Source organism: Alternaria burnsii, assembly GCF_013036055.1.
Source record: "Alternaria burnsii strain CBS107.38 chromosome Unknown 698, whole genome shotgun sequence".
Classification (NCBI taxonomy): domain Eukaryota; kingdom Fungi; phylum Ascomycota; class Dothideomycetes; order Pleosporales; family Pleosporaceae; genus Alternaria; species Alternaria burnsii.
Genome location: NW_024066111.1, coordinates 1,452,478 through 1,475,269, shown reverse-complemented (window position 1 = coordinate 1,475,269; position 22,792 = coordinate 1,452,478). Strand labels below are relative to the sequence as shown.

Genomic DNA, 22,792 nt, shown 5'->3' with positions numbered 1-22,792 from the left:
CGAGCGTCTGCCGCCAAATCACATGCCGCGATTACTAAGTAACACTGGGATGCTGTGTCCACAGTATAGCCACAGCTTCACAAAACCTCAGTCTGTCCAACTTCGGGAGATGTCAAGTCCTACTCGTGGCATCAATGGTCGACTCTTCTCGATCTCAACAGAAAGTGGCAATATACGGCATACTAAGCTAATCGGCGCGAGGCCATCGTCGCACAAGATATGCTGGGGTAGGTTGCCATCATGGACACGGACCCACCAAAACTTCAAAGTACCTCCATGTACCTCTTATATCGTCTATCATTGCTTTGCTCCGATAGCAGTTTCTATTAGCAAAGCGCAACGCTGAAGGTTTACAGATCCGCACATCACTCCACCAGGCGTACTTACAACATTGAACGGTGGGCGCGTCTCCACAGTTCTTCTCCGCTTCATGCTGATGGCGGAGTGCATGTCACAGCACCTCAGCACACCAGTCCACACCTCACAAGCTTACATAGGTTTTAGGAACACAATAACCAAGCGACGGACCTGGACCCCTCTTTTCCAAGACACAAGCGGCCGAGACCGTTCGGACCCTGATCAGCGGAGTGCAGCTTGACACGCAGACTTTCACATGTTGAGGACAGGGTTGAGATCGCAATCAAGCACCAGGCCTCCATCAGGACGTCCTAAACGGGCCGTCGCAAGCCAGGAGACTGGTTTGAGCCAAGCTCTGCATGAGGTGTACGCCACATACATGGGCTGTGCCGTCCGGCTTATCAAGGATTCGTTCAACCGATTGAGGGGACAAGCTCGTCTTTCGTCATATCGAACCGGCGGGCGCCTTTGAGACGCAAGAAGAGCTCATACTGCAGCGAAATGACGCGTTGTGGACTGTCTGAGTCCCCCGCGACGGGATTTGTATTGACAATATTTGTGTATGGACGGCTGGGTATTTCGCATTGAACTTGCGGTCTAAAACTATGGCAATGGTCGTGCCGCCAGAAATCTGTCCTCGGCGCAACCCCCCCCCCCCATGGGCTCTCCAATTTAGGCAGTTTAGCCTTGTGTGGGGGATATATCAAGTCCAGATTAAGACATGTAAAAGGCAGCCAATCAGCTCCATCCACTCCGGCACTCACAATAACAGTAGAGTAGATATAGCATGGAAAGCGCTTTGGCAAATCTGGGTATAGCTTGCGCTGCTATGTATAGCCTCACTGCGTGCGCGACTACAATTCTTGTCGCAAGTTGATGGAAGAATCCTCAATCTGGGCAACAATATAGTACTCCTAGGCAGTTCCTGGAAATCACAATCTCAAGAGCATCGTAAACCAATATGAATTTGATGGGAGGTGCCGAAACGCTGCGGCATTTAGATAGAGTAAAGACCTTGAGCGGTACAAACAACTGACTTCACAGCCTCGGCGCGCGCCTGTGACTTCCACAATTGACAACGTCCAACAGTAGTAGAATGCAGACCTTTCTCCTAGTCAGCGTCTTGACGGCGTTAGTGATTGCGGTGCCATACCCTCAGGCAACAGAAACGTCAATCGCACCGGGTGCAACTCTTATCTCGCTTTCAGCAATCTTACCAAGTCCAACTGCTACATCCCCGGATTCGACATCGCTAGACATTTCGATCACATCGGTATCAACACCTGACCCAGACCCAGAAGACGACGAAGATCCAGAGTCCAGCTCGTCGAAGAAAAATCCTCATTGGGAGCCAATTCCAATCTTCACGAAGCCATGCCAGTGCCAATTGGCGACAGCTAGGTATCCATGCTGGGCTACCGATGCACTACAGGTAAGTCAGTTTGGACCATAGATGGAGCATCGAATCTACCAAACACTACGCGAAGTGACTCTAACACAAGCACCAGAGCTGTCACTTCGAAGAGAACTTCTCGTATGGTTGTTACATGCAAGCTGTGGGTGGATGTCCAACACCAACACGTATCGTAAGTAGCTCTTTCGCCTCGGAGGCTAAGCACTTGTAATGACATCTCATAGTGTAGCAATCTTTTCAAACCTACCCCTCGTCCCGGACCTCACCCGTGTGAACTTGGCCCCAACCCTCCTATTCTAACAAGCACTCCCATTCTCACTGGAACGCTGACTGCGAACTTCACTTTGCCAGTCTTGCCGACTGCAAATGTGACATTTCCAAGACTATCGTTGTAGGCAGGCGCGGAAACAGAAGTGTCTATGAAGTGCCTGAGGTTTATGTGCCAGAGTGTAGATGGTTCGCAACGTCGTAGAGTCAGATAAAGCTACTCGCATGACACATCATCATGTGCCATCCAAATGCGAGCAATACATTCTGCGTACCGCTGAAACCGTAGAAACCCGAATGCGCAATAGCTCTTTTCCAATGTGTCACTTCGGCCCATCTCTAGTGCACTGTGTTCAACACTTTCGTCAAGATCTTCACCACCACGAAACGTCCCACCTCATATCCACTCATCCCATTGCGTCCATCGCGCTCGACAAGAATCCTCTCCATTCCGCGAATCCGACCGTAAATATCGGAAGCCTTCCTCACGCAGCCCTAGCTTCCGCCGAATGACTCCCATCTCTGTCCCCACAACTCCCACCCAACTTACGTCCTAGGTCCATAAGAAACCGGTCTGCATCATCGGCCTTTCCTATAACCGCAGGCTCAATATGACTCTCCGCGGAGCTGAGCAAAGCGCTTCAAAGCGTAGTGCTTCACACCCCCACATCCTCATTGGTTCCCAAGCGAAAAGTCGGAACAGCCATTATGGGTACAGAACAAGGCTTGACCTCGTTTGAACATGAAGTGGTGGGATAGGGTAAATAAGGGGTGGACGGGATGGGGGGACGTGATGAGATGGGAGACCCACTCTCAACAGTTCGAGTTTGCAGATAAGTTGTGCTAAACATCTAGTCCACGCCCGATGCGGGGCTCGCTCACCCACGCAAAGGAGATGATGTCTCACGTCGGATTTCTCGCTACCATGTGTGGAGACTGGAGTGCAGAGAGTAACTGTCAACTGAGTGTCCTGTGCTGGCCGTATGCCACCATGTGGAGAATGGAGTAGTAAAACTGGTAGTGTGCATAGTGGGTCGAAATCACAAGCTTTGATGTCATACTCGGAGACGTCCGACAGACTTCAAAGGTCGTACTTCAAATTCCATTACATGCAGCAGTTCCGGTGGGTGAGATAGGTTGCATGTGTCAGGATTCAAGCGTTGATCGGACCCTGTAGGTTTGGACGGAAATTTGGACCCTTCTTTTTTTCGGATAGAGTTGAGCCGCAGGGTCCATTGATGCTGCAATACACGAGGTTCCGTGGTACGGACATGCGATGGCGTTTTTCGGACTTTTGGGAATGTTGTATTCGGACCGCGGATGTAGAGAAGACAATGCTGATTTCGAACGCGGTCGAGGTTCTTGCTTATCGTCCGTTCAGTGAAGATCCGATATACCTGAGTGCTGACATGCGCAGAGCTTGCGATGATCAACGCTCGAGACAATGGTGAAGCTATCATCGCGTACCGTGGATCTTTTCACCGCTCGCTCCCCGCAATCAACAGACCTCCGCGTCTCTTGCTCCAGACGCACAACATCCTCGACCAACAACCAAATCTGCAAGTAGTGACCACCTCCGACCTATCCTCCACGGAGAATCAATCTCAACCCTCCCTCTCTCTCCACACGAGCTCCCATAGTAGCATCCCAACGGCCCGCAGAATAAGCTCACCCGTCATCTAGCATCGTCTAGCACGCAATCTCCCAACACACCACATCGCACTTCCCTCGAGACCCAATGAAAGCGCCACCGGAATCCGGAGTATACTCCAAAAAACACCTAGACCCTGATTTTCGCAGTGAGAAAGGGAATGGAGGCTCCGTGGACCCTGCCTGGATGACCTACAGCCGCCCATGCTACCGACAACTACTGCTGGCTAGACGCTCATCTGACTAGGCGGTGGCTGACGCATTGCGCATGGCTCAGCGAATGTGAACACGAAAGAAGTGGTGGGGGGATAAGCGCAATGGTTTGTTTGTTGGGATTTTGCCGCCTCGGAAAATGTTGTAGCCAAGGCAAGGATGTGTTGATGATAGGGTAAGCCACATACACACCGTTGCGGCTCAACAACGGTGAGATTCTCATTCGACTGATATCGTACATATCTGGGGTGCTTGCTTAGCGTTAAGATAGCTTGGTGTGTCATGTTGCTTCTGTCTGCCGACGTCGGATCTGATTTGTAATGTTGCGAAAAGTGAAACGTGCAACGCATTGTAGCGATGCTTCATCATGGCAACCTATGGTGTGAATTGGTGATGGAAAACGGATTCGTGCGAGTTGCTAAGAATATCGCAGCCTCATGCACTAGTCCTATCACGTCTTAGCCTCACTTTCTGTTGACGCAGAAACTCTGCCCCTCTGGCTCGCTCCGACGTCGACAGGGATGTAGCCAGCCATAGACAACTTTGTTGATCACTATCGCGGGGCATGAACTTTCTTCTCCACACTCCTTCTCGGAGCTATAATGGCGAAAATCACAACAACACCATGTCATCCTTTTCAGTCTTGGCTTGCTTGCGAAGTCTGCGAAAATTTTCAACAATAGTTATGACAGATATGGTATGTCGTACGCCACGCTCGGGTTTTGTCAGTAAGCGCCGAAGCACCCCTTGTTCGTTGACCGAATCCTTCCCGCTGCACTCGCCACAGTTCGCAGAGTGTTTGTGTCCAGCGGTCTGGCACGGGAATTAGTGCAGGCGTGCAATGGCTTACTTGTATACGCAATGAAGCTGCGAAGGGGTCAGAGATAGGAATTCGCTACTTGGACAGATAGTAACACGGTTGCTGGTTGATCGTCGCATGTAATTAGGATGACTATGCAGCTTGGAATGGAAGTTTGAATAAAAGTAGGACAACGCTGTCAGAAGCACGCGATGATTTACCAAATCACGTCCAAGACAACTTACCCGCTATTGTGAGATCTACTCCACCGTCGGCACGGCAGCGTACTCCACACACATTTCGAGTACAGAACGCTTGACCCCGCATCTATTCACCGTTCGGCCTATCGCCGACCACCTTCACACCCTCTCTTCATGTTATGAACATTGCCGCCGTACGGCAACTCATCTGCAAGCATTACACCGTTTGTACAATCTTGGTCAAATGAGGCAACCCGTATAGAGTACATACATGCGCCAAATGTATGGAGGGCAGCCGACTGGGGCGGGGTGCTTTTGTTGAGAGAGAGGGGATTGCATGCATTGATCCTGCAGATGTAACACCTGGGCACGTTGTGTACATGCAACATCGGAGAGGCGAAACTGCACTGGACTTCCAAATCTGGGCTTACGGGCGTTATCTGCAACCGTGTGCACGCGTATGGCAGGTAAAATGACAGGATCATGGGAATGAAACCGCATGTTTAAAAATTATCAGGTGAGGTATGTAGTAGCACGTATTTTCGGACGTACGACTACGGAGGTGGAAGCTGCACGGATGGGATAACATGAGGAATGTCAGACGAGGAGGGCTAGAACAATCTGGTATGCTTCGCGTAATGTAATGATGCCGAGATAGCCGTTATCAGGACGGAAGGAATGAGTGTCTGCTTTCAAGATTTCTGACGCCGCATTCCGCAAGAACCTGCTCAAAAGAACCTAATCAGGACGGATCATGCTCTATGAGTATCATCTCTAATCTGTGGCTGCGACCTACCCCGCGATCTGAACCTCTGATGGTGTTGGTGTTATCGCCGAGCTGTCGCGCAACGAGTTTGGTCTCATGTTAGAGGTTCCTTCTACTGGCTGACAAAACCCTCCAGATAGTATTCTGTCGTACAGCATAAGCCACCCGGAATTTGGGCAGCCCAGCTAAGACCACTAAGGGAACGAGCAATCTTCCAGGTCATCGTTGCAAACTCCTGATAGCAGATCCTGATGGTGTCGTAGTATGTATGGAACGATGATGTGTGCGTTTGAAGGGTTATGTAGCCTGTAGATTGAAAAGATGTAGAAGGGGGCGTAAGACTACTGTACGCGCACGATGATGTCGAACCTCTGCCCTGCATATTCAATGTCTCCGACTTCTAGTTCGACTGGTCGGAACCTGTGCTCCGTACAAATGGCACGTCGCTGTAGGTACAGCTATGTGAGATTGTTTGGTAGAAGACGTCGTTCCCACAGTCGACGAAAACGGATCAGCGACTGTTCAGGTGTGTTGCTGCCACGTGCACAACGTTCGCAGCTCTAATACAGGAAATCGAGCATCGGAGCCAGAGTCCACACGTTAGGTAGCTCGATTCGGTACCGTTGTCGTCGGCGAATATCAAACATCAAACTGTGAAGTGCGATCATATCGTAAATCTCATGATGTGCTTCGCCCAGTTCACCCGAGATTGTCAGGCCATCGATATTGGTGCCGTCCGCGACTTGCGAAGTGCGAACAAAGTTGGCGATCACGATCATCATCGGTCCTTTACTGGAAGTTTTGTCAGTGGATAGCTTAGTGTTTTCGGCCCGGAAGTTCAAAGATCGTGGGGTGGGGCACAGACGGGGAGACGTCTGCCACATCCCTCTGCACGGATGCGACGGCTCTTTACCTTGCTTGACTCGAAGTCATGAGACTCTGCCTGTATCCGCATTTGGAAGAATATCCAATAAAAAGCAGAACTCTGAGTGGATGTGAACTTTGCAACAATGAAAATGGACGGCCAAGTAGCGGTGAAGGGCTGTCAAGGACAGGCGCTGACAAAACATCGGCGTTGCAGTATTGATAGGTAGGGTATTCTTGCGCGCGGCAGGCGAAAATGAGTGGGATATCCAGTTTTTCTTTTGCAAGAGTCATCCGGAAGGTGAAATTTGACGTCACGCATCGTGATCTTGCTAAACAGTCGGTATTCAAAGCAAATTGCCGTTTGTGTGGGGATGCCATTCTTAGTTCTTGCGGTCCGTGACATGCAAGATGGTACGTGGCATTGCTCTAAATGGTTGTTGTCGTGAATAATATTCTGACAAGTGGACACTGGAACCTAATCGCTTCGCTGTATCCGGCCTTGGGCAGCGTTATTGAAAGTTGGCAACAAGGCAATCTGACGTTACGCGCCCAGCAAAGCACCGACAGCCCCGTTTTCGCACGGAGTATTTCCTAGTAGATCTGCGTTGCTCATCTGTTGAGCACAGAGAAAATCATCGGGGAATGCCATTTGGTTTCTTTGTGGACATGTCTGTCGCGTACCACGATGATAATCCCATCAGGTTGGTCCTGCGATTGAGTGACGTCTCGCTTGACAGACCAGCAAACCCACCAGGATTTGGACCCGCTCGATATGACGGCGAAAATGCATTTTTTTAGTAGTGAACCAGTGTGCGGCTGCGGGCCTGCATCCATTCAGAGCCGCGTGGGGCACTCCAGGAGTCGTCGATTCTAGGAGCGAGACGAAGGCGGAAGCAATTTGCTTCACATCCTTCGGCAGGTATGAAGCGTTTAATACATCAATACTTGTTTAATGTGATACAGAAAGAGTCGTGCTCAGCAATGCGCTGCTCATGCTCCGTGGTATTCTCGCGATCATGATGTCGCGGAGTACATCGGAAAGCGGGTTAGTTTGAGGTGGAACTGGGCCATGCCCCGCTCGATGAGCGTGCGGAGATCGACAAACTGGAGTAAATCGATGATAACATGGCTCGGACCCTGTCGGGCGGTGAGTAGAGAGGGTTGTTCCGCGGAAGCTGAGTGGAGGGAACTCTCGGATTCTGCCAGATGGGAGCAGCAGTCTGACATGACGCCAAGTGGATCACGCCAGGGCGCTGGTCAGCATGGGGGCTAGCGTGCCCGGTGGGCCTCGTTCTGGCCAGCTTCGCTATGTCGCGACCTTCCGAAGGCAACGTTTCAAGCTGGGCAGGATCGAAATTGTCGAAATAACCTTGCGAGCAGTATGGAAATCTTGATCTCCGACAAAGGGCCTGGCGAGAAGCCTGCTTTCGTGCAGTAGGTTTCTGTAATTGCGCCGCGACCCGTATTCCGCCTTGCCCACGTCTGATTACAGTCAAGGTTTGGCCAGTGTTAGCTTTCAATAGAGCAATCTCCAGCAAGATAAGAACCGTGGTTGTCAGAAAGTTAGCGGGGCGAGGCTTAATCTGTCAGTGCACTTGAGGGTTGCCAAAACAAATTAGGCGCTCAGCCACTGCAGTGCAGCGTCGCGTCGGGTTTGAGGCGAGCCGCATGTACTCAGCGTGTCAGCCCATGAACGATGGGCAGCTCCAACGGCCACGCGTAGGCGCGCCAGATTAAGGAACCCTTTGCGCGGACATGTGTTGCAGGAGATCAGCTCATCCACGACACGTACATGCTTTTGTGATGGGCTTAGCTGCATACGAGGCTCGACTGGGCCGGCGGTGATAATGCGGGGAAGCTGTGAAGCCGGTCTGTTAGAGAGAGCCAATGGCATATGTTTCGAGATGGCCATGCCGAACCGGTCGGGTCAGCGATGCCGCAGCGACGCGGTTTCAGTTTGTCGCGCGACAGCTGCAAGATGTCCGAGCAGAGCCCCGCAGTTGTCAAGATGACGAAGATGGGGTACTGATGTAGTCCCATGGGCTGCAGCAGAGCACGGTGGACGGCGAGGCAATCGTAACAACAACAATGCTCACAGAGATATCATGAGAGGTCGCTTGCAGTCAGCCACTCGCCGCAGGGGCCAGTGAACTGCGACTGGGATGGCGACTAGGCCTCCCCTTCTCCTGCGATATTTGATTGGCATTGGCCCGACCGCCCTTTCTCAAACGGCAAGCGGCACCGGCGATCTCGCTGTGTTGAGCGTCGCGGAGGGGAAATTTTCATGGGAGGGCGGGCGGATTGGCAAGCCGCACCCTTATCGCTCCGATGGCTTCAGGTACCGCGACGTGCTGCTCCTGAGGATTTTGCGGCATTGCAGCGTTGGAATGTGTAGAAAGCGTGGGAATGACGAGCGTTTGCAAGTTAAACGGTTCGTTGCGATAACAATGACATCACAGCCTCGCTTGAACATGGCACGTGCACGCAATGTCGCTGAGGGCCCTGTTCGCATGGCTTGAGCGTTGTTGCTTGCTTCTGAGACCAGCGATTGCCTGGCAACGGCTGGCAAATTACGAACCCATCCGAGCCGATGCGGTTTGACCTCAGATCGAGTGATTGAGTTGCGAGTGCTGAATACGATGTTCACCACGGCTGTTTGCTCGGCCTTGTTGTTATTGTTGTCAGGCCATGTCTACCTGCTGGGTTGATGCAGTAGAGTAGAGAGAAGGCGCGCGGCATCGGCATCCGAGCGAACAGCGGCGGACATGTACGATATGGCTGCGACAGCGTGTGAGCAATAGAGCCGGCCGCCTACGCGTGGGTGAGCAGAACAGCAGCGCGCTGTTGCACCGTTTCGAGCTGTGGCCGTGCCAGCGCCAGCCAGACAAGGCCGCGTTCGCTTGTTGTCGGGAGATAAAGAACATGAATCATCTGCTAATCCCGCCTGGACGCCACTACAATACGATAGCACAGTCAGGTAGTCCAGGCAGTCCAGGCAGTCGGCGTACCCCAAAGTACCTCTTGTCGCAGCAGCCGCCGCCGTCGGCCTGCCTCTCTTCGCCCCCCCAGCGTACGACGCACCGCCTGTCTCCGCTCCCGTTGGCCTCTCGCAGCAGTAGTCAGAACCGGTTGCTGCCGCTTGGCTGCGTGGTGAAAATCCTTGGTGGTGCCCCGGTCTGTTGGGGTTGAGCTAAAAGGCCTTGATCCACTTGTGCATTGGTGCTGCAGCTCCTGGTCTGCCCCCCTGCCTGCGTCCGAGCTTGAGGCCTCGATTTCGCTACCATCCTGGTTCAACGATTCCCCAATAGTCGCGGCCCTGCACGCTTCTTCAGCGCTACCGCCCTCAACACTCTTCTCCATCCCTCCTCTTCAACACTTGTCGGGCCCATTGCAGCCAGAAGACCCTTTTAATAGGACTGCTGCAGCCAACGAGTGCATCTTGGTTTGACACACGGCCCATCTGCCTCTTCACTCCACCACCGCCTCGCCCACGGTTCCTTCCCAGTGCTATATCGTACGAGCGCCCACTGCTTGCTTATACGGAAGCCACCGGCCTCGCATCCATACTGCACACTTTCGGTCCTTCGAAAGCCTCACCATCGTCTCGATTCCCCCCCAGATCGAGCCCATCCGCCAATTCCGACGTCATTGCAGCTTTTGCTAGCTGTGACCGCCTACGTCGCAACCTTCCCTACCCGCTTCTTCCCAGAGCGAGCTTTGCAAGCCGTTCCTTCACCTATATCTGTAAGCTAGCCCGCCCCGCGACTACACCCAGTGGCTCGCATCGCATCAAGCTGCTGTGGCACGGGACTCTGTCAGTCCTTTCGTTGTGGTGCTCTCGCTTACGTTCCCTCGCAGACTCCTCGTTACAGTAATTCTTTTAATGCTCTCTACACATTGAAGCCGCTCCACCACCACACATTCGACCCGCTTCCTCGCCCCCCCCGCGAAGCCGACCGAATGCCTTACACTCCCCCTTCCCAGCGGTCGCCGGCCTCATCCAAGACTAACAGTCCCACCCTGAGCCGGAACCACTCCTATGTCGATCAGGCTCCCCGCTCGCCAGCCACATCGCAACGCCCCTCGCTGCCCCGCTCCGTCTCATCAACCTCATACCTGGCCAAGTCGCGTCGGTCGCCGTCATCTGTCACCAACGACAACACCGCCGCAAACGGCCAACAAGGAACTGGAAGCGTAGACATCAAGTCTGACGCTAGCCGCCATGGACCTTCAACTAATGGTAGCCTCCGTCCGTCTCCTCCTCCTGTGAACGATCTTCTGATTCCGTCAGGTGCGATCACGACTCCTCCTGATTCCTCGGACGATGAAGAGCGCGGTCGTAGTATCGGAGACCTACGTGAACTCCAACAGGCACTCCAGCACATTGACCAGAAACGGATACCTTCGCCTACTCGGGAAACAACGGAGAACGTAAAGCAGCCAAGGCCACAACCTCCTGTCACTCTGGCGCGCACACTATCCGCAGAAGCACGCAAGATTGCACACTCGCGGTCCTCTAGCGAGATCATGCTTTCACAACACATGATCCATCCCATCAGCACTGAAACAATCATCAGCTCATCAGATGGCAGCGATGCCGAGGACGAGGAGCTGCGGATAAAACCGCCGCTACTGCGCAAGAAGTCTGGCGAGCTTGTCAAACCTGCTCTTCGACCCCCGTCCCGCCGCCGCCCTTCAAGCATGCCTGGTACCCCAACCTACTCCAAAGCAGTCCACTTCAATGAGGACATTGAGCAGGTTAGGCATTTCCTCCAGGTTGACCGGCCCATCGCTGTCAGTGCGGGCTCATCCCCCGTTGAGACTTACGACAGTGAAAGCGAGTATCCCTTTGGCGAAGACTCGCGCTCCAAGACACCTGAATGGGAGATCAAGCTGATGAACTTCCCTACACAAGAGACATATGAGAGGCAAACAGCACCTGTTCGCGTGGAGCGAATCTTCCTTGCCTCGGATCACCAGACGCTGGTCGGCAACATCGCAGTAGCTAACCTCTCCTTCCACAAATTTGTTGTGGCTCGATTCACATTAGACTACTGGAAGACCACCTCGGAGGTGGTTGCTGAGTTCAACCAGGATGTTCGCAAGAAGCAGAAGGAGGACGGTTACGACCGATTCAACTTCAATATCAAGTTGGCTGACCAGGCAAACCTCGAATCCAAGACTCTGCTACTGTGTGTTCGGTACCAGGTTAACGGCCAAGAGTACTGGGACAACAACAAGTCGATGAACTACCAGGTTGACTTCTCAAAGAAGATCAAACATCGTGAGAGCAAGCGCCCGACTGCCAGTCTCGGCGCTGTTCCTCGTAGCCGACACTCACCTTTGGCTCCTCGCCCACGTTCCATGCCTGCTGCTTCTTTCGACGACGACTTTGGTCACGACAACGAGACCAGGTTTCAGTTTGGTAGCGGCCGTGCCATCATTGCTGAATCACCCAACTCGTCGATCAAGCTCAAGCCTAGGAGCAAGCGTAGTAGCATCTACACAGCCCAGACCTCATCTCGTCCACAAGTCGCTCAGGCCTTTGCCTCTCGCTATGACTTCGGTGCCTCCCTGTCGGCTGCTCTTTCCACTGCCCAGACGGCACTTGGTGACCGCAGCGGACTCAAGGTAAACACCCACGGCAAGATGAACAACGGTTACTTCGACCGCCCGGCCCCCGCTGTCAAGGCGCCCGCTTCTACTGCCCCTATCCCTGGTACTCGCCCCGACTCTCTGACGCTTGAGAAGCCCGATCTTGAGTCTGCCGAGTACAACGAGTTGATCCAGAAGTTCTGCTTTGTACGTTCTCAACCTCCACCTCAGCACCCTGGTAGCTTGGCCTAGACGGAAACTGACTCGCATCCAGTTTGGCACACCGACTGGTAAAACTTCTCCTAACGTCACTACGCCTTCGACAAAGAACGCACATGGCGACGGAGCCCAGGATTACGTGCTCACCCACACTACTGGAAGCAATCAGTCTTCGGCTACAAGCAGTCCTCCATCGCCTGCCATGCCCCTCATGGTTGACGGCGCGAGTGACCTTGTCACCCCTCGAAGCTCATCACCCTTTGTTTCTCATCAACCCTCGTCTGGGCCTCTTACCGGCTACTCACCCGAGGATCAATACACCCCTCAATATCAGTACGGCTACAGTATGCCAAGCGGCGTCTTCATCGAGCGTAGCCATACACCCCAGGCTTGCGTTTAAGAAGTCACTGCATCACCTGAAATTGCGGAATACTTGCTTTTCCCGCGTAACGAATCTCTTTGGACACGAAGTACGCTTACGACCTGACTGATGGACGAGTGGAGCGGATGTTCCTGGTCTGCCGGCAACTGAGCGCTCACGAATCTCTTCACTACGGTACGAAACGTTGTGGGCCAGCGATTAGCGTTCCTCGCGACGTCTTGTTAGAGACGATCGTTTCATCCAGCATAATCCGGACGGCTCCTTTGCAGCATCTTCCTGTTGGCTTTCTTGCATGTCTTTTTCATCGGCGTACATTGGGTCCCATTATGGCGTTCCTCCATCATCTTTATTCTTTCTCTATCCTTCCTCATACCATAGATTGGTGTTGTAATGCTCTATGAGCAACCCCACTCTGGTTTCGGCGTTTATTGACGGTCGCTCCTGATCTGCGGGTTCGCAAAAGCTTGGGACGGTTTTGCATTTTGGAGCGCTTTTCTCATCATCCATAGGACTCGTTGATCCGAATCCTCGTACATAGGCGGTAGGAGCGGCAAAGAATGCGAGAACGTCGTTGTCTAAATTGTGTCGACTGTAATATCAATTGTGCGATATCGCGTTCGTTCGTATGTGGCGCTGGAAATCTCATTGTTACTTGGGCCGGGTAGATCAGCGTTGAAAGCTGTCGGAAACGTGGACCTACGACCCTATATAGTAGTAAATGCAAAAACATGTCATAAAACGCTTACCCTAATTTCACGATGTATCCACCTTGGTGCACCTCGTGAGCATGCCTTCTACCGCCGATTGTGAAGCTATTGGTTCTGGATCGTGACCTCCCCAGCCATGTGACCATGGTCTAAGCTCGTTAGCGTCCCTGGGACCCTGAATCATCTTCTACAGCCGCATCCGAGCGCGTATTCATCCACAACACAAGCGAGTTGTGTCCCAGCCGAGCCGCATCGTGGTCCCGTGTTCGTCGTTTCAACGTGTCACGATGTCTTTCTTCGGTAGCAAGAAAGTGCCTCCGCCGCCGCCCGTTATACCGCCGCCTGTTCCCCGCTCAGGTCCGGAAATCGACGCTACGACCGTGATATCGCTCTTAGCTGTACTCGCTCTGCTCGGTGGCGCTTATGGTGCTTCGATAAAAGTCCTGCCAAAGACAACTTCCCTCAAGATACGCGTACTCTTCATCTGGCATTTTTTCGACGCTCTCATCCACTTTGTGTTCGAAGGCTCCTTCCTCTGGAATTGCTTCTTCGTCACGTATTCGCTTCCCACCTCTTTCTCTGCCGCATCTCGCAACCACCCTCAAGTCACGCTCTTCACACCTCCAGACGTATATTGGCTCGGCAGGCAAGATCTTCTTTATGGAGCGAACTATGGGACGGGTCCATTGAGTCGGTTGTGGCAGGAGTATGCCAAAGCGGACAAGCGATGGGGAGGTACGGATCTAACGGTTGTGGCTCTCGAGATACTGACTGTTTTTGTTGCGGGCCCGTTGGCATGTTGGATCTGCTATCTTCTCTCGAAAGATGAGAAGAAAGGTGTGTTGAAGAAGTGGTTCTGGATGATAGTACTGGCCACAGGGGAGATATACGGAGGTGAGTCACAAACACTCTCATTACTTTGTTCCCGTTAATGCCTAGTATGTGCAAGTTATGGAAGCTGTTACAATTAGTGAAGCGAGATGTGGGCCCGGCCCGAGGATTGTTGAGATGAGACAACACTGCGTTGTTGCGAGTATGTGGCTGACACGTGGTTCACCGCTACATTAGGCTGGATGACTTTCGCGCCTGAGTGGCTGACTGGAAGCCCCAATCTCGACACAAGCAACTGGATGTATCTGTAAGTTTATGGTTCACGTTCGTTGTGTATTCTCCATTCTTCACGGTCATGTCTTCTTGGACAGTTGTGGGAGGATTGCGTCGCACCTCTGGTCCATTGCACAGCTGCAACTGTCCATTCCTTCTTCTTCATGTGCGTTCACCTACAAATCCACACACAAAGTGAACACTTTCACATGCGTTGAATGTGTCGTTCCTGGTCTAAGAGCAGTGATGTGCTGGTCCTGCATATGCGCTGTCCGGTGCGCCATCTCCCGCGGACCCACTTCTCATCTCTCGACTACGACCACACAACTCAACACAACAACGCACAAAACATGCAAGCTGTATATGTAATCACGCTGAATCTGGCGTGTTCCTTCGGCCTGTGTCAGCTGCCAATCTCGTACACCGTATAGCTTAGGAGTAGTGGTTCTTGACTAACACGCAGCAGTTGGCTGTACCTTGCATTCTTTAATGGCTTGTGGGTCGTCTTCCCTCTCTGGATTCTGTACGAAGCATATCGAGCTATGAGTTCCGCCATGTCACAATCTGAAATGGTCGACTTGGTCAACTATCTCAAGAAGGATGACTAGACAATCGCAGCATGAAAGCACTCGAATATGTAGATGATGGAAATATAGCGACAAGCTCTCGCGGCATATAGGTCCTTTCGAGTGTCCAGCCCACGATCCGACAACACAAAAAATACCCTGTTTTCGCAAAGTGGCTCGCTGCACGTTCTAGGGTTTGTTGCCGATTGAAAGCTATACAAACCGATGTTCCCTATAGACGACCGCATCATCCGCTCAATACCGGACATACTCGAGCAAAACATGATTTCCAAGAAAGTTGTTGTGATTAGACCCCAAGCTTATACTACCTCGAACTAAGTCTGTGCATCATGGTGGTCTAAGTACCCAGGACATCCAAAACTCACTCAATGAAGCGGCTTCTACCACACTTCGGAAGACCTCCTCGGCAATTCACATTGAGTCGAGTTTAGTACGTAGCGGGGGTAGTTAGACTTGAATAGAATGTTTCGGGTATAGCTAGTCTAACTCAACTATCCGATTGTATTGCAATAACCTCCTTCTTTACTCTTGTCCTCTTCAGATTGTCATTCTTCCTTTCAGAAGTGACAGGAGCATGGAATCGTGGAGTATGGCCACAATCTGACGTAGCCGTAAGCTCGTGACTGTCGAACCTGACTACTCGTATTAGCTGCACATAATTCATAACGTTAGTAAGATGACAACTCCTAAAATCTCGCACGATAATCCTTTGATTTCTATTGTATAAGCCCTCATGCATAAAACCCATCACACCTGGCTCACACATGTGTCCATATCATCCATTTTGGGTATCATAACATCCTATCTTTGACTCATCGCACCCACGACCATTCCTCACGATTTGTTCCCCAAACCCCCAAGCACCTTTCTTGTTCCCTCAACAATCAACCCGTGCTCAACCGCATGAATCCTCTCCTCTAAACCATCCAGTGTCTCTCCCTCTTTCAATTCTACCTCTTGTGTAACGATCGCGTCTCCAGCATCAACTTCCGCAATGACCTCATGTATCATAACGCCAGTTCTCTTCAACCCGTCCTCTTTACCCGCCGTCCACGCACGCTCGATTGCTTTCGCACCAGCAAACTCCCCCGGCAGAGCGGGATGTAGGTTTATTATCTTGATACCGGCTTCGGCAATGGGTGAAAGGAAGGAAGTGGTGACGATGTGCATCCAGCCTGCGCAAACAATAAGGTCAGGGCGTGGGTGTTGCCCATGTAGAATTATCTTTGCAAGATCGCCGTCGTACTCCTCGCGGGCCTTGTCGTCTGTGTGTTTCTTTTTGTAGGAAACGAGATTGTGGTAGGTTGTTGGTATCGAGGCTTTGTTGGCGCGTTCGAGACCGTATGCTGCTTTGCGACTGCGGGTATATTAGGTGTCTTATCGAGGAATCTTACTTAGAGGCCAACATACTTTGATATGACATGTGTTATGCGCGTGTTAGGGAGGGCACCGGATGCACATGCGTCAATGAGGGCTTGGAGGTTTGAGCCATTGCCTGAGATTAGGACAGTGAGGTTGAATTGACGATCTGGCATCGTGTATATGAATTATCCGAAGACTTCACGAGAAAAGCTGGGTGATTGTGTTTGCGCAGCGTTGATGCGGTTCAGGCTCGACGTTCAGATTCCAAAATTTGGGCGTGGGGTAGCTCTGCCCCGCGCGGAGATTAACTTTTAATCGCCGTAGAAATAGCATCGTTACCCAGCCGAGTATCAATTACGCGTTTTTGGTAATGGCGCAAGAACATTTCGTGGATTGGGTATACTGCCTAAACTATAATTACCAATGAGACCTCAGGGCAAGGCTTCGACACCGATTACGATCTTCGAGACACCCTGATCAACCAGGAAAGCCGCCACCCTCATCTGGATACCTCAGACACCGTCACAGCCTTTTATTCTACGATCGCATCCTCTTTGAGCTAGCAACTGACACTTGATCCATGTCTTCCCACTCGTCATCCTCGTCGTCTTCGACCACAACCGCTCTCTTCCTCTTGCTCCTTGCACCCGCTGCTGGAGCAGACGTTTCGTCAGCAGCAAGACTTTGACGCTTCTCCAACCCCTCCAGACGCTCCTCGAACTCCTCCTGCTGCGAGTTGACTGCAGACTCCAGCTTCTCCACGCGCTCTGCGACATCCTCCATCTGATCCAGCGCGTCTGCATTCTGGCTGTAGATTCGATGCTTAAGGGCCAACCGCCAGAAGTAGTATTTTCTATCGTTCTCGTTGGTAGACTTTGCTTTCCTTGTGATTCGTGCACGGTTTCGATTGTTTGGCGGAATTGTTGATAACAAATGAAGCTCGACCATCCTGTAGAACTGTCTGCTCACAATCTTGGTGCTCTTTCGAAGCTCCTCAAGGTCTTTGCCGTTCCCGAGGATTTGGTCCCGCGGAATTGGTGAATCCTTTCTCAACGACTCTTGGGAAAGATTTGAGGCGATTGACAGGTCCTTGAAGGCGGGAAGTTTACGAAGGTATGTGATATCACTGTAATCTCGCATGGCATCGAAAGCCTCGCTTGGGTCCTCAATCGGAATCTCGTAAATGAAGGGCTTATTCACCAACTCGTGGAAGATGGCATCGTACAAGCGGCTTCCGAGCGATTGACCTTGGTATGGAGGGAGGACGAGGAATTGTGAAATGCGTTCCCTCGACGGCGTCTCGAGAAGATCAAGCTTGTCGGTAAAGAGGAAAGTGTCGGGATCTTGAGTCAGACGAGGTGGTGTATATTTCCCAGCGTCACCATTACTGCTTTCGGCTGGAGATGGCAGCTGCTTGGTAGCACGCGCAATGTCGAAGGTGGGAAAGACCCAAGCGCGATACGATGTAGAGAAACCGGCGAGTGTGTATGGGGAAAGCGATGCGTCTGACAGAGGTGTCACATCGTACAGAAGGTACAGTGACCAACGATCAAGCGTCTCCTCATCCTCCAAGCCCTCTAATGTCGCGCCGTCAATGAATAGCAGGTTGAGGATCTTCATATTCGTCCAGATGCGTCGAGCGTCGGGATCAGTCATTGGAGCTTTCCATATCTCATACTGTTTTCCGTACAGACCGAAGGTGTTGATACGCTCTCCCGGTGGGCTCCAATCTGAAGACGTAGCGCCAGCAGCATCATCGATGGACTCGGGTAGGTACTCGCGGAACAGCTCCGGGGATAGATCAACCTGGTTCAGATCTGGGGAGATCTTCTTGAGGTCAAGCTCCTGGTCAAAGGATATCTTCAGTTTCGGGTTGAGGTCGTTTGCGCGAAAGTCAAGCTCGATGCTTGGGTTCTTGTACCCCGCGATTGTCTCGTTCTCTTCGATGACAGTGTGGGTGAAGCTTGGGTGGAAGGATTCGTCGAGGATGCGTTCTGGGCCGTTCTGGTTTGATGTGCGGTAGAGGTTGATGTGGAAGCACTCGTTGGAGTTGGTGACCCCTAGGCAATGTCAGCGAGCTATGCGCCAAAGCTGTCCATGCTGCACCTTGGTGTTGCTTGTGGTGATGGGTGCTGCGACTTACAGTCGTCCAAGTCAAGCTCCATAATGGCGGTGTTTGCTGGAATAGATGGTACGCGACCGGGGTCAAGTGGATGCAGCGCGCAAAGTGAAGGAGCGACTAGCGCGACGGGAGACGCGTTTTAGTGTAGCACTACGTCGTTGCCGCCCCTGCTACCAAGCCTCAAGAAAGTTGCGCTATGCCACCAACTTGTCCACAACAGCCTCACAACTCCCCAACCCTCACCACCCACACCACCACCACCTCACCCATACTGCGACGGCCGGCTGCTCGAGGCATGGATAGCGTCGATTGAACCGCTTACAACCTTTTTCTCTTTTCTCTGCACTCGGCGCATTCTTTCTTGGTACATCCGCTTAGGGGACGGCGCTGCATACGACGACAATATGTGGGACGGATTGTTCATGCTGCTCGCTCTGAGCACCGTCATGGCTGTTGCGTATGTCTCCAACCGTTACAGTGTACACGACCCAACTCTGACGTGCACAGCTCCTTCCTCGCCGGCATTCTCCCCCTCTCCTTTAACCTCTCCACCCGCCAATTGCGCATCATCACCCTGCTCGGCACCGGTGTGCTAGTAGGCACCTCGCTGATCGTCATCATACCCGAAGGCATCGAGACCATGTACAGCGCGGGAAGCAAAACACACTCGCATAGTGCGCGAAGCGTCCAAACCATCCCGTCCGTCATGAGCCTGCAAAAAGAGATACCTCATCCAGCCAAGTTCCCGAGCTGGAAGAGGGCGGATCAACTGGAACCAAGTTCGCTCACTGGAGGAGCAGTCAAGGCACCGGGCGCCGTAGACATGACTAGCGACAAAGCTGCTATTGACATGCAGCTGAAGAAGATTAAGGACAGCAAGGAGAAAGAGAAGCCAGCCGAGGATCCCCATCCGCAGAAAGGTGGAGACGACGACTCGACAGAAGGCCACAAGGAGGGTCATACCCGCGTGCACGCCCCCGAAGACGACGAGCCAGCTAAAGGACACGCTGAAGCCAGCCATGACGACGGGCCCAGCCCACACGCATATATTGGTGTTGCTCTGATATTAGGATACATTTTGATGTTCCTGGTCGAGCACCTGCCAGAAGCCATGGCCTCTGCGAAACCAAAGTACCAACCAATGCATATCTCCTTGTCCAACCTGGCACGTGGACCGCACAACTCATCTTCGTTGAGTCTCAACGGAATGGGTATGCAGAGCGCTGCAGTAACACCCCTAGCGACACCCGGTCTCCCCCCGCCACCCACGAAGAAGACACCAGCAGCCACCATTGGTCTGGTTGTACACGCATGTGCCGATGGAATCGCACTGGGTGCTTCCTCCACAGCCGAATCCACGTCTCTATCGCTGGTCATCTTCTTTGCGATTATGCTGCACAAAGCTCCTGCAGCGTTTGGCCTCACCTCCGTCCTTCTCAAGCAAGGGCTTTCGAAACGAAAGGCGCGGACACATCTGGCTTTCTTCAGTTTAGCGGCCCCAGCTGGCGCGTTGGCTACTTGGGCTATTGTACACATGTTTGGACGCAACCACTTGGGTGGTGATGAAGGTCTGACATGGGCTACTGGTTGGGTGTTATGTTTCTCCGGTGGAACTTTCTTGTAAGTCCTTCATATTCTATTAAAACCCTCTCGTATACTGATTCAACATAGGTATGTGGCCATGCACTCCATGTCTGAAGCCACAGCATCTCAGCACGCGTATGAAGATCCCACAGCAAACGGCTACATGGATGCCTATCCTGGCAACAGCAGCATGTCCAAGAGCGATATAAGCATTGTAATGATCGGCATGCTACTTCCGCTCATCACCCAAATAGGGCATGCGCACTCGCACGGCCACTAGAATACTCAAGGTCAGGGTTGTATTTAGTGGCGCTTCACTAAAGCGCTTTTGCGCCCATCTGTGTTATAGAAAAACGTTGTCGAGTTAGTTTACGTGCCATTCTGGAATGATACCATATCTTGTTCGCCCGATACTTGATCCCTTTGATAGATTCGTCGTCTAGCAAATTGATAGGCAAATTGCTCACGTAGCCTCATGTTCAAATCGCCGTACTCGTGTTCTTGCTCCGTCGCCTTCGAACTCACGGCCTTGGTGTTCGCCCTCTCTTGATCGCCGCCTCGCTCGACCTCGTCTCAGTCTCCCACCTCACCGTTAACGTCCTTTGCTAGCTCCTCTGTGAGATCCTCACACGCGATCAACTCAAGGAGATACGAGTAGGTTCTTCTAGTGTTCGAGCCAATTTTCACACAGTGCTCTCCTCCCCACGTGGTCTTCGATTTGATAAGCTATCCGTCCTGATTTGCGCCTGCGTCCCAGCTCCAACCCTCTCCACACGCCTGCCGCCGCGTTATGACGCTCTCCTCAACCATACCAGCCATGTTTTGCATAGTCTCTTGCGCTTTGGCCACAGAAAGGGTGCTGTGTATGATAGATATGGTTACACTGGGGTCGTGGTATGCCTCACAAGCGACCATACAGAGACAACAGGTATAGTAATGGGCAAAGTAGTATCTAACGATGGTCCAGGAGAATATTGCGCGGTCGTAGCGTAACAGAAGGACCGTGTTGACCACGTCTATGCTACGGAAGAAGGGTCGTTGCTGGTCAAAAGGATCCTAGGAAGGCTGATGTGTCGTGGCTATTGTGTTAATGCGGAAGAGAAGGTGGACCTGTAGCATCTTGCTGGTGTTTGCGGACACGCAAAAACGGCTATGCGAACGGGAAGGTCGAAGTAGTTGCAGGAAATTGGGCTGTCGAAAGGTGTCGTACTCATATTTGTCCACAGATCACTCTTGTCTCAACACTCTGGATATCCGTGACCTTGTATCACAAATGCATCGCAGGATTGCCACTCCCTCATCATTTTTCAACCATATCTCACCAAGGCATAGCCTCCGCGCCAAAGTCGATCCTCCTTCCCGTGTGTCTTCTGTCCTCCCACTCCTCTTCATCATCCTCGTAATCCTGTCCCATGCCCCACCTCTTCTTCACCTTCTTAACAGCAAATCTCCCCGCCCCCCAAACTGTCGCGGCGAAAATTGTGCCTGCAATGCCTGTCGGGGCTAATACGAATCCCGCCCCACTAACAAATGTGCCAAAAGCCCCAGCACCTATCGTCGCCACCAGCGAACCAATTGCAACGTATTTCGCATACCTCACAAGCTTCCAGAAAGCGAAAATGATTCCGGAGCGCACGACACGGAGAAGCGCGCGTGTGCGGCGTGAAGATACGGCATTGGGCGCGGTTTTCGGGTCGTAGAGGTAGCGGAGGTTGCGCCGTGTCGAAGCAAGTGCCGAGCGGGATCGCGCGTCTATTTCCTGGTCGTGAATATTGGTGGATGACATTTTCAGACAGGTTGCGATCGGCCTCGGTGGTGGTGGTGGTGGTAGTGGTAGTACAGGATGGAAGTTTGCGGTGAAGTTCACTGAAGGGGTGACGTCATTGGGCATTAAGATTGAACCCCAAAAGATTACAGTTGCTATCATGTATAACGTCGAATATTGGATCTGAGAGGTAGTGTCAAGGCATTATATGTTGGATATTCATACACACTACACCATCATATCATCTTCCTACTCCTGATCAGCGCCATTACGATCATGGCGTAAGGTGTAGCTTGTTCCCGGAAGAAGACTTCGTACCTTCTTCTAGAAGTCTGTAGTAGATCGCGTCCAACTCATGATCATCTCTTTCTCTCAGTCATATCATATGCTCTGCACTCATTCCGATCATCTTACTGTCCCCCTCCGTTCCAAACTTTATCGTTTCTTCTTCAACGTCAGTGTTCACCTCGACCAAGTCCAACGCAGCATGGAGTTCCAACCGCTCTTTCTTTCCCTCTTCCACACATCCGAAAGCCTCCCAATCTGTTTCCCGTTCCCAATCCTCATGAACTTCTCTCATTCTCTCCGTGTTCTGTTCCAGAATACGTCTCCCAATTGGATACGCCCTCGTGTTGCAAGCTGACCATTGCAGTAGACACCACCAATTGTTTTGTCCGGTCACTGGATCTTGAAGGTCAATATCATAGCCCGTGCTAGTCATCACCTGTCTTATCTGCGCTTGTTGACCTGCTAGAGTCTGCACTACTGCATCGATATAGCGAGCGATATCCTCTCGCATAGCTCCTTCGGACATGTGCTTATATTCATCGAC

At 52.1% G+C, this 22,792-nt stretch overlaps 7 protein-coding genes across 7 annotated transcripts; 4 read left to right on the top strand and 3 right to left on the bottom strand.

The window, feature by feature from the left end:
- Positions 1–1,453: 1,453 nt before the first annotated feature.
- Positions 1,454–2,224, top strand: GT037_004663 (uncharacterized protein; the record flags this gene model as incomplete). Its single annotated transcript, XM_038929710.1, has 4 exons — positions 1,454–1,789; positions 1,866–1,943; positions 1,996–2,162; positions 2,218–2,224. The coding sequence occupies 4 exons, from the start codon at positions 1,454–1,456 to the stop codon at positions 2,222–2,224; spliced, it is 588 nt and encodes a 195-aa protein (XP_038787982.1).
- Positions 2,225–10,493: 8,269 nt separating this feature from the next.
- GT037_004662 (uncharacterized protein) lies at positions 10,494–12,747 on the top strand (the record flags this gene model as incomplete). Its single annotated transcript, XM_038929709.1, has 2 exons — positions 10,494–12,335; positions 12,403–12,747. The coding sequence occupies 2 exons, from the start codon at positions 10,494–10,496 to the stop codon at positions 12,745–12,747; spliced, it is 2,187 nt and encodes a 728-aa protein (XP_038787981.1).
- Positions 12,748–13,723: 976 nt separating this feature from the next.
- GT037_004661 (emopamil-binding protein) lies at positions 13,724–15,148 on the top strand (the record flags this gene model as incomplete). The annotated part of the gene is made up of 3 exons (XM_038929708.1): positions 13,724–14,330; positions 14,505–14,574; positions 15,007–15,148. 3 exons carry the CDS (start codon positions 13,724–13,726, stop codon positions 15,146–15,148), a joined length of 819 nt encoding a protein of 272 aa, XP_038787980.1.
- An 813-nt stretch (positions 15,149–15,961) lies between these two features.
- Positions 15,962–18,654, bottom strand: GT037_004660 (phosphoribosylglycinamide formyltransferase; the record flags this gene model as incomplete). The annotated part of the gene is made up of 3 exons (XM_038929707.1): positions 15,962–16,484; positions 17,061–18,549; positions 18,633–18,654. 3 exons carry the CDS (start codon positions 18,652–18,654, stop codon positions 15,962–15,964), a joined length of 2,034 nt encoding a protein of 677 aa, XP_038787979.1.
- Positions 18,655–19,015: 361 nt separating this feature from the next.
- GT037_004659 (zip-domain-containing protein) lies at positions 19,016–20,475 on the top strand (the record flags this gene model as incomplete). The annotated part of the gene is made up of 3 exons (XM_038929706.1): positions 19,016–19,068; positions 19,119–20,231; positions 20,283–20,475. The coding sequence occupies 3 exons, from the start codon at positions 19,016–19,018 to the stop codon at positions 20,473–20,475; spliced, it is 1,359 nt and encodes a 452-aa protein (XP_038787978.1).
- Positions 20,476–20,768: 293 nt separating this feature from the next.
- Positions 20,769–21,110, bottom strand: GT037_004658 (uncharacterized protein; the record flags this gene model as incomplete). The annotated part of the gene is made up of 2 exons (XM_038929705.1): positions 20,769–20,833; positions 21,008–21,110. The coding sequence occupies 2 exons, from the start codon at positions 21,108–21,110 to the stop codon at positions 20,769–20,771; spliced, it is 168 nt and encodes a 55-aa protein (XP_038787977.1).
- A 403-nt stretch (positions 21,111–21,513) lies between these two features.
- GT037_004657 (uncharacterized protein) lies at positions 21,514–22,086 on the bottom strand (the record flags this gene model as incomplete). The annotated part of the gene is made up of 1 exon (XM_038929704.1): positions 21,514–22,086. The coding sequence occupies one exon, from the start codon at positions 22,084–22,086 to the stop codon at positions 21,514–21,516; it is 573 nt and encodes a 190-aa protein (XP_038787976.1).
- Between the last annotated feature and the right edge of the window lie 706 nt (positions 22,087–22,792).